The sequence below is a fragment of the Mytilus trossulus genome, chromosome 13 (assembly GCF_036588685.1).
Source record: "Mytilus trossulus isolate FHL-02 chromosome 13, PNRI_Mtr1.1.1.hap1, whole genome shotgun sequence".
NCBI classification, from domain to species: Eukaryota; Metazoa; Mollusca; class Bivalvia; order Mytilida; family Mytilidae; genus Mytilus; species Mytilus trossulus.
The window spans coordinates 18,695,702-18,705,210 of NC_086385.1; the positions used below are offsets into that span (position 1 = coordinate 18,695,702).

Consider the following 9,509-nt stretch of genomic DNA (forward strand, 5'->3'; position numbering starts at 1 on the left):
TCCTTGTTTCATTTTTCAATGTTAAAATTCTTTTTAATAAATGAATGAGCATAACCCTTCGCCAGGTAATGGTCAAAATCAAAGGATAAATACAAACGGATTCAAAAGAAGTTGGATATTGCTTTGCAAGTCAGTTTTGTTTATTTTAGATTATTTTGAAGAAATTGTACCAAACAGATTTATAACAGCGAAGTATAATTTCTATATTCCGCATGTATACATTTTTTATCAAATAAATCAAATAAATCATATTTTTGATTGTTTTTTTTTTCTTAATGGTTGTAGCTAATGTCCCTGTAAACTTTTAATTTGATATAATTGGAAAACATACAAGCCTATGTAATCGTTATTTCTTGCACGAATCCTATTGGGGGCTGTTATTGTTACTACATTCTCGGCATCATCAGCTGAAAAGAAATAGATAAGTAAATATATTAACATAACAAAACATAAAAAGATATTTATTGACATTCATTATATAAAAGAGGACAATATTATAATGTATAATTAGAAATTCTTCTTGAATTGGCGAAGCAAAATTATCCCACACTGCTATAGTAAGCTGGATATATCTAAAACGAAAAGAATACTTAAGTCAACAAAATTACATTGAACATTAAAGGCTGAGCATCAGGGTCCGGAAGAGTAAGCAATGTTTATCATCATCTATATAATAGTAGCTAAAAGTTAAATAAAAGGATAAAACTAGTCCTTTTCCATCTTCCTGATATACTGCTGTCATGAACCTTGCCTCAAATAAAAAGATGCAAGTCGACAAGAGGATTGTCTTTAACTTTGTACTTAACTTTGTATGTTCAACTATTATTTCTATGAAATTTAATACTTTTGAAAATAACTAAATCGACAAGATATAAGACTACAAATAAACTTCACATTATTAGATAGATCTGATTGTTATTGCAAAGACTTAAAAACAAACACCACTTAATCTCCAATTGAATGAAATCTGATTAAGTTCAAAACTGTTAAATGACTAGTCTTACTGTTTGCAGTGATTGTGTTTTCTCCTCGAAGATTCCACAAAGTTCCTCCTGTATCTTCCCAAACCTGTACTTTTACATCAATTGGAACAGCTGCCCCATTTCTGGCAAATATTTCCCAAGTTGAAATAAAGCCACAGCAATCAAACTGATATTTGTTGTCATTCAGCAAAACAGCATTCACTTAAAACAAAATTAAAGTAATTACCTTTTTGTAAAAAAAAAATAATAATCTTTGTGTCTTTTGTTTTTCTCTAAATATAACCTTAAATGATTGAATAACAACTAACACATTATATCTTTCCTTGTCCTTACACTTACTACACATAACCATGTCGTACCCTCTAAATTCTGTACTATATGTTCACAATAATCTCTTATCGCAGTTCTGCAAGCATGACTGATGTATAAAAATGCACTAAACAGTAAATTTGAAAAAACAATTCTTCTTTCACGGTGAATGAATTAGATTATTGAAGATCACTGTCGTTGAATCATAAGGAATAGATAAGACATAGAAAAATCTAAATAAATCACAATTTTATGGAATACATATCATTAAACAGAACTCGAACGTCTAACTAACTAGCAATGACAATTACAAGATTTATGATTAATTTAGTTAAATATATACATTAAAGTCTTTGATTCTATTTTACTTTGAAAAAAAGCAAAAACGGTTTACGTTATAGGATTCATAATAAAAAAATTGAGCACCATACAACCTTAAAGCATCCACATATCAGCATAATTTCTGTGCTGAAAAAATAACTTAAACTAACATTTTTTTAACCTACTACACGGTGTGATTTTTTTCAATGTTGATGTCGCTGCGGTTGCAAATAACTGTTTATGTAGATAAAAGAAGATGTAGTATGATTGCCAATGAGTCAACTCTCTCGTCCAAGTTACAGTTTGTAAAAGTAAACCATTTTGGGTCAAAGTACGGTCTTCAACACGGAGCCTTGGCTAGCTATAAAGACCCAAAAAAAAAAGATATGTGTAAAACCATTCAAAAGAGAAAATTAATCTAATCCATATAAAAAAACGAGAAACGAGAAATACTTATGAACCACATCAACAAACGACAAATACTGAACATATCCACTTCATTTGAAATCTAATATATAGTAATCTTATTTGCTATACATCATTTTTTATATCAACACATTTTTAGCAACACATTAGCTTAATAACACACATCTCAAGTCAGTTATAAATTATTTACCTCCTTCATTATTATAATCATTATTGTCTTTGTCCTGTGTATTCTGTCTACCAATAGTATCCGTTGCCGTACATGGTTGTCCTATCATGGAAGAAATAATTTGCATAAATAATATAAATGACTATTTGCAATCAGACAAACCTTGATCAAAGGTGCACATGCTCATTATTTGTCTTTTAATTCCACACAAGAATAAATGAAGATGGTGGGTTTTCTTTATTGTTGAAGGCCGAATGGTGACATTATTGAACGTATCGTGGGCATTTGAACTTACGTGGATAGTTGTCTAACTGTCTATCATTCTATATCTCCTTATTTTTATATAAGTGGGTCTGTTATTGTGTTCTTGTGCAAACTGAAATTAAGGGTAAACAAAATATATTTAAAGGCAATATTTTCTGTAAAAATTTGGATGACAATTATGATAATTTTTATCTATAAACCATGGCGTTGTCTTTTTTTTCGATTTATGAGTTTGACTGTCCCTCTGGTATCTTTCCCACTCTTATATGACCCCGTTTGACCTATCTCGACTCTATTTGCGCTTCAACCTATATCAGTATATGATTATTACTACCTATTTACACAGCTACTTTTGCATAGGTACTATTTCTGTACTAAAAATCTGTAGAACTGGAAATTTACTTTTAATAGTCAGTACTATTTTGTTACTTTAAATTTATTGTAATATTTAAGTACCTGTATTTTACAGTACTTAATTTGTACTTGAAATTTAGGTACTACAGATTTTTGGTTGCTACCGTTACATTTTCAGCATTTTGAAAGTTTTTCTATTTCAAATCTCTTAAAATTATGATTTTCAAACATGGAATATTGTATTATTTCTGTACCAAAATATTTAGTACAATTCAAGGACTGTAAAATACAAGTACCTAAATATTACAATAATTTTAAAGTAAAGAAATCGTACTAAATATTAAAAGTAAATTTCCAGTACTACATATTTTTAGTACAGAAATAGTACCTACGAAAAAGTAGCTGTGTACCAGCAAAGTCAAATTCACATTCTGCCGTACAATAGTGAATAACTTTTATTACACTCGTTAATAATAATAATAAAAAGTGTATAATGATTTGCAGAAGGAAACCAACAATAAGAGATGCACAATGGTATTAAACGTTGAACATTCTAAGAAAATTTCATAACATTCTTACAAGGAATCAAAAAAGAGTAGATGTAAATGTACACTGTAGTGTCCAGGTGGAAAAGTTAATCCCAAAAATATGTTTGATAAAGAAATGAAATAGGAGGGTTAAAAGAACAACATCAGAGTAGAATTCTATGAAAGACTCACAAAAGTTGGTCGCATATCAGGAGTAAGGAGCAAACGAGCGAAAGAACACATGTAATTTTTGTATATGCCGCTCGATACAGAAACAGAATGCTGTAGACAGTCTTAGCAATTCTTTACGAGAGCTTTTAAATCATTTTTAGATGATAAGGGAAGAAAGTCTACAAGACAATTATATCAATTTCTCAATAGATTGATACATTTCGAACAGCAGTATACTTATGTTGCCTTTATATATCGTTTACTTTGTTTTATTTTTAAAAAAATTTTGCAAATGAAATAAAACGGATATGCTTAATCATAAAAAGATCTGAATGACGCAAAAACTCATTAATATGATTTAAACTCCTAGTAAAATATATTTAAAGGATTTCTGCTAGCAATTTTCTTATAGAATGACAAAATAGGCCATTATCATGAATAGCTGTTAAATCCTTTTGGTTGTTGTCACGTTTGTTTATTTTTTTCTCTTGAACTCATCGTTATTAATTCTTATCCTTGTAATGTAACACAAAAGATATTTAAGAAATTAATGCTTCTTTTTGTAAATTTATTTGGGTGTAAAAGCATTGACAGAACCGCCTTTTGTTATGCAAAGTCATAAAAATGGTCAAATAATCTAAATATAATACAATTCACTGATGTGTGAATTCACTACTTTAATAACATGTATTATAAAAACGACTGAAAACTACAAATACACGCATGAATTGACTTCTGAAGTTTATTTCAATACATTGTATTAAGTTTTTATTAAGGATGTTTAAGTTTCTTATATGAAGAGAACAATGTCCATTCAACGATCTATTCAATACAAACGAATCAAACGATTGTCCTTGTATATAATAACAAGAAATTGGTATACAGAGTGAGTGAACTCAAATGCCTTCTGACGTAGCTTATGTAATGTAAACATTAGAATTTTTACTTCTCCAAAAAACGAGAAAATTATTCCAAATAATGGAAGCTTATAAAAAAAAACTTTTAAAGGCGAAATGTATGTTGGCATAAAAAAATCAATTCAATAACAGCGAAAAAAGTTAACATGATACATATAGAATAACCATACATTGTCTCGAAATATCAATGTTACAAGGCTTAGAAATAGGTAGAAAAAAAAAAGAGGGACGAAAGACACCAAAGGGACAGTCAAACCAGAAAGCGAGGCTGTGCTTAGCATTTCTACCTGTTTCGAACCGAGTACAAATAACATTTACATTTCGAGACAATGTATGGTTATTCTTTATATACTGCAACTCTCATAACTGTCCTAAATGAAGCATTTAGGGTAAAAAAACATCATTTCTTAATTTTCAAATGAAGACGTAAAATTGACGCGAACCTGTATGTTTTATTGACGTCATAAATAAAACTCTACGGAAACATATTGTCAACGTCATAAACAAGGTGATATACGGCCAGTGACTGTACATCACATATGAATATACGGTCAATGCAATTTGACTGCTCAAATAGCACAGCTGCAGTATATATGCATGCATCATGTTAACTATTTCGCTGTTATTGAATTGATTTTTTTATGCCAACATACATTTCGCCTTTAAAATTTTTTTTTATAAGCTTCCATTATTTGGAATAATTTTCTCGTTTTTTGGAGAAGTAAAAATTCTAATGTTTTGCATGATACTGCAGCTGTGCTATTCGAGCTGTCAAATTGCATTGACTGTATATTTATGTGTGATATACAGTCACTGACCGTATATCACCTTGTTTATGACGTTGACAATGCTTTTCCGTATAGTTTTATTCATGACGTCAATAAAACATACAGGTTCGCGGCAATTTTACGTTGTCCGCTCACAACTAAAGAATGACGTTTTTTACCCTAAATACTTCATTTTGAACAGTTATCAGAGTTGTAGTATATAAAGAATAACCATACATTGTCTCGAAATATCAATCTGTTATTTGTTATTCGGCTCGAAACAGGTAGAAATGCTCGGCACAGCCTCGCTTTCTACCTGTTTCTACGCCTTGTACAAATAACATTGATATTTCGAGACAATGTATGGTTATTCTATATATATTTATCAAGAATTTAAAAGGTCGGAATGTCAAGTAAACAAAGAAAGGAGGAAAAAACCAACAAGTTACATGCGTCTAACTTTATATCACATCTTAAGCGGCAGCCCAGTAGTCAGCACTTCTGTGCTGACAAGAATTATCATTAATATGGTCATAATTATAAATTCACTGTTCACAAAACTCTCATGAATTGATTACCTTAGCTTTATTTGGCAAAACTTTTAGGACTTTTGTTCCTTAATGCTCTTCAACTTCGTACTTTATTTGACCTTTGTAATCTTTTTGGATTCGAGCGTCACTGCTGAGTCTTTTGTAGACGAAACGCGCGTCTGGTGTAATTATAAAATTGAATCCTGGTATCTATGATGAGTTTATGTTATGATAAAGTCAAAAATATCAAAATATCGAAGAGAGGCGGAAGATATCTTTAATGTTTTTGACTTGTAAGTTACCAAGGAACGATCAACGATGAATGAGCTCGTTTTAAAGTATTCCATGTGTATTTCCAACTAGACACCATCCAATTAACCATAAAGATAACTCCCAAGACTGCATATGATAATATGGCCTGTTCATAAAAAATATGATTATAAGTAGACAGACAAGTAAGTGTAATCGCATGATGATGATTTGTTCATGTCAGCATGTTTTCATGTCATATATTATATAAGATGATGTCTTTATGGGCCACAGAAATCACTTTTAAACGTTGACATATTTTCTTATTTAAATAACACACTTAACATAACACAACGCATCTCAATTAAGAGTCAACATACTAGTAGGTCACAGACATACGGAGTCGAATTAGATTGAATTAGATTGAAGTACTCAGTTACACGCCTATATGTTACAAACCTATTGTTGTCATTTTAGTGTTATATTTAACACTGCGATAAAAGCGCGAGGTTTGGCTAGCCACAAACCATGTTCAACCCACCATTTTTTTCTCGTACAAGATCCTGTACCAAGTCAGGAAAATGGCAATTGTTTGGCACCACTTTTTAGAATTTTGGGTCACCAATGATATTCAACTTTGTATTTGTTTGTCTTTCTTTACTATTTTGATATGAGCGTCATTTAATTATAAGCCTGGTACCTTTGATAACTATAAGCATGTCGAAATGTCCTTTTATAATGTTTTTTCATTGTCCTGAATGTTCTTGCATTTAATTGTACTGTAGTACTGTCATGTAAGGTTGTCATTTTAATGTTATATTTAACATTGCCATATAAGCGCGAGTTTTGGTTAGCCGCAAAACCAGGTTCAACCCACCATTTTTTTCTTAACATTTCCTGTTCCAAGTCAGGAAAATGGCCATTGTTATATTATAGTTCGTTTCTGTGTGTGTTACATTTTAGTATTGTGTTTCTGTTGTGTCGTAGTTCTCTTATATTTGATGTGTTTCCCTCAGTTTTAGTTTGTAACCCGGATTTGTATTTTTTTTCTCAATCGATTTATGAATTTCGAACTGTGGTATACTACTGTTGCCTTTATTTTTCTTTTAGTTTGGTGCTGTGTGTGTTACATTGTCGTTTGGTTTTTTGTTGCACTTTAGTGTTTCTGTTGTATGTTTGTTTTCCTTTTATAGCTGATGTGTTTCCGTTGGTTTTAGTGCGTAACCAGGATTAGATTTCTCTCAATCGATTTATGACTTTCGAACAGAGGTATACTGCTGTTGCCTTTATCTATAATGCATCCACGAAGTTTTTAAAAGCTTTTTTTTTTATTAATTAAATATGTCGAATGAATACGACTCAAATTAGGTTGAATTATTCAATTGAACCGACTGCGAAAAGCGAATTATCACTTCACTATTTCGATTTTATAAATTAATGTTCTACGTTTTTGTCTAAATGGTTGCTTTTGCTTTTGATTTTTTAAGACACATTTTTCATACAAGTTGGTCAGATGTTTCTTCAGACTGGTGGAAAAATTTAGAAAATATCTTAACATACACATTCAAGACGGACACATGTTAAAGTCATATACTCCAATATGGATCCTTCATTGTAGAAGACAAGTAGACCATTCTAAATGCTTATCTTTTATTGTTTTGAAGAGAAGTCTTTTGATTTCGTCATTTGTTTTCATTTCGTATAAAAACAATCCATGCCGTATGAAGTAAATAAAAAAAAACGAACTAAAAGGAAACTTCATACAGGAAAATCTTTTAACAAATAGCAAAATCAAAAGTTCAAACACCTCAAACGAATAGAATACAAATGTCATATTCCTGGCTTGGTACATGCATTTTATTATGTAGAAAATAATTGATTAAACCTGGTTTTATTGCTAGCTAAGCCTCCCACTTGTATGACAGTCGCATGAAATTCGATTATATCGACAACAATGTGTGAGCAAAACAAACTGTCATCACATGTAAAAGAGTCAAAAATAGGGGACCAGCAGTCGATATTGTGTTATTATCTTAAATAATGATAAAATAGAACTGTAGGACAACCAACTTGTGAACAAAGAAAAATAAAATTGCATGTAGACACTCAATAGACAAAACACATGAACAAAAAGAAGGATAAAACTACAAGAGCGACCGTAGCACAAAAAAAAACCACAATGGCGGAATGCATAAATAACGACCTATCATGCCATAAGAATATTTAAAAATATGGACATAACCGTAAAGGTTTAAAAGCAATCCAAAGATTTAGAATTATAAGTTCCGGCTGCCTTATCAATCAAAACAATTATGGTACATATAAAGTTTCTGAAAATTTATGTATGTTGAATAGTTTTGTCCTTTATCTTTCTCTGAATATTAGAACAAATCAGATAAGTACAAAATAGTGTATTGTCTTGTAACTAATTAGAATCAATGTTTAAATGTGTCACTGTGAAAGGAAAACTTGTTCTTCTTACTGTTGTTACGGGTATCATTATATTATATACTTACCGTTTATTGTTTTAATTCCAGAACAAAAATACAATAGAAAGACCAACAGGAAAACAATCATATTGAACTTTATATATGTTCCTCCTATTAATTTTGATTTTATTTACTTTGTCTCTGACGTCATTGTGAATTTATACACCAGTATTTCCCCTTCTTATACAGTATATATCAAATAAAATCTGTCCAATTATATACCTTATAATACATATGTGATAATAAAATATGAAGTAATTCATCGATATAACATGTTTCGATGATTCAAATTTAAAATCATTGAAAAGTATTGTACCATAGTATATATTTTTGAACAGACTTCTATCGCTTTCTTTCAATTTTTCAATACATTTCAAAAGTAGTACTAAAGTATTTATGTTTTACGTATGAAGATGTAATAAGTTCTTTACAAGACAACAATACCCGTGTTTTGTATTTAAATCTGATAGAAATGACATACTTTAACTTTAATGTTTGTTATGTAAACAGCATAAAGAATGTATTAAATGGTTATAGGACGAGGACAATGGGTGTTAATTCATTCTCTAAACTCATTAAACATGTCTTACAGTCTTTTTAATCTAGAGTGTTTCATATAAACAAAGAACAACTAAAATGGTGGATTGCCTAAACACTCCATTGACGAGGTTGTTTCTTTTTCACAACCATTTTTAAAAATAATAATATCCACAAATGTATTTTTCACTAAAAGATCTAAAATTAAACGCTTTTCTTCTCATTATAACCGAATTCAAATTGTTTAGTCAGAGATCATTTGAGTAAATATTATGTAAATGATAGTATTTTCCATTGGACTTGTAGTATCTCCTTTAGATTTAAATATGATATGTTAACTATAAGCAAAAACCCTAAAGTTAAATTTTCATTCTAAATACATATAACTCGAAAAATAATGATGACTGCCCTGCCATATGCACGAGTGAAGTTATGAATGGCGTGTTGATATAATACAGAAGATTGAACAAAGACCAAAAAATGGACACAAAAAAGG

At 30.3% G+C, this 9,509-nt stretch overlaps 1 protein-coding gene across 1 annotated transcript in view; it reads right to left on the reverse strand.

Annotated features, from left to right (window-relative positions):
• The window catches only part of LOC134694740 (fat-like cadherin-related tumor suppressor homolog), a 28,260-nt gene extending 19,461 nt beyond the window's left edge, over nucleotides 1-8,799 (reverse strand). Inside the window, exons 1-4 of the mRNA XM_063555787.1 lie at nucleotides 8,504-8,799; nucleotides 2,230-2,310; nucleotides 1,005-1,184; nucleotides 332-407 (exon numbers count right to left, since the gene is read on the reverse strand). Of these exons, the coding sequence (XP_063411857.1) occupies nucleotides 332-407; nucleotides 1,005-1,184; nucleotides 2,230-2,310; nucleotides 8,504-8,564 (398 nt within the window). The 5' untranslated portion in view covers nucleotides 8,565-8,799. The remainder of the gene's footprint in view (nucleotides 1-331; nucleotides 408-1,004; nucleotides 1,185-2,229; nucleotides 2,311-8,503) is intronic.
• Between the last annotated feature and the right edge of the window lie 710 nt (nucleotides 8,800-9,509).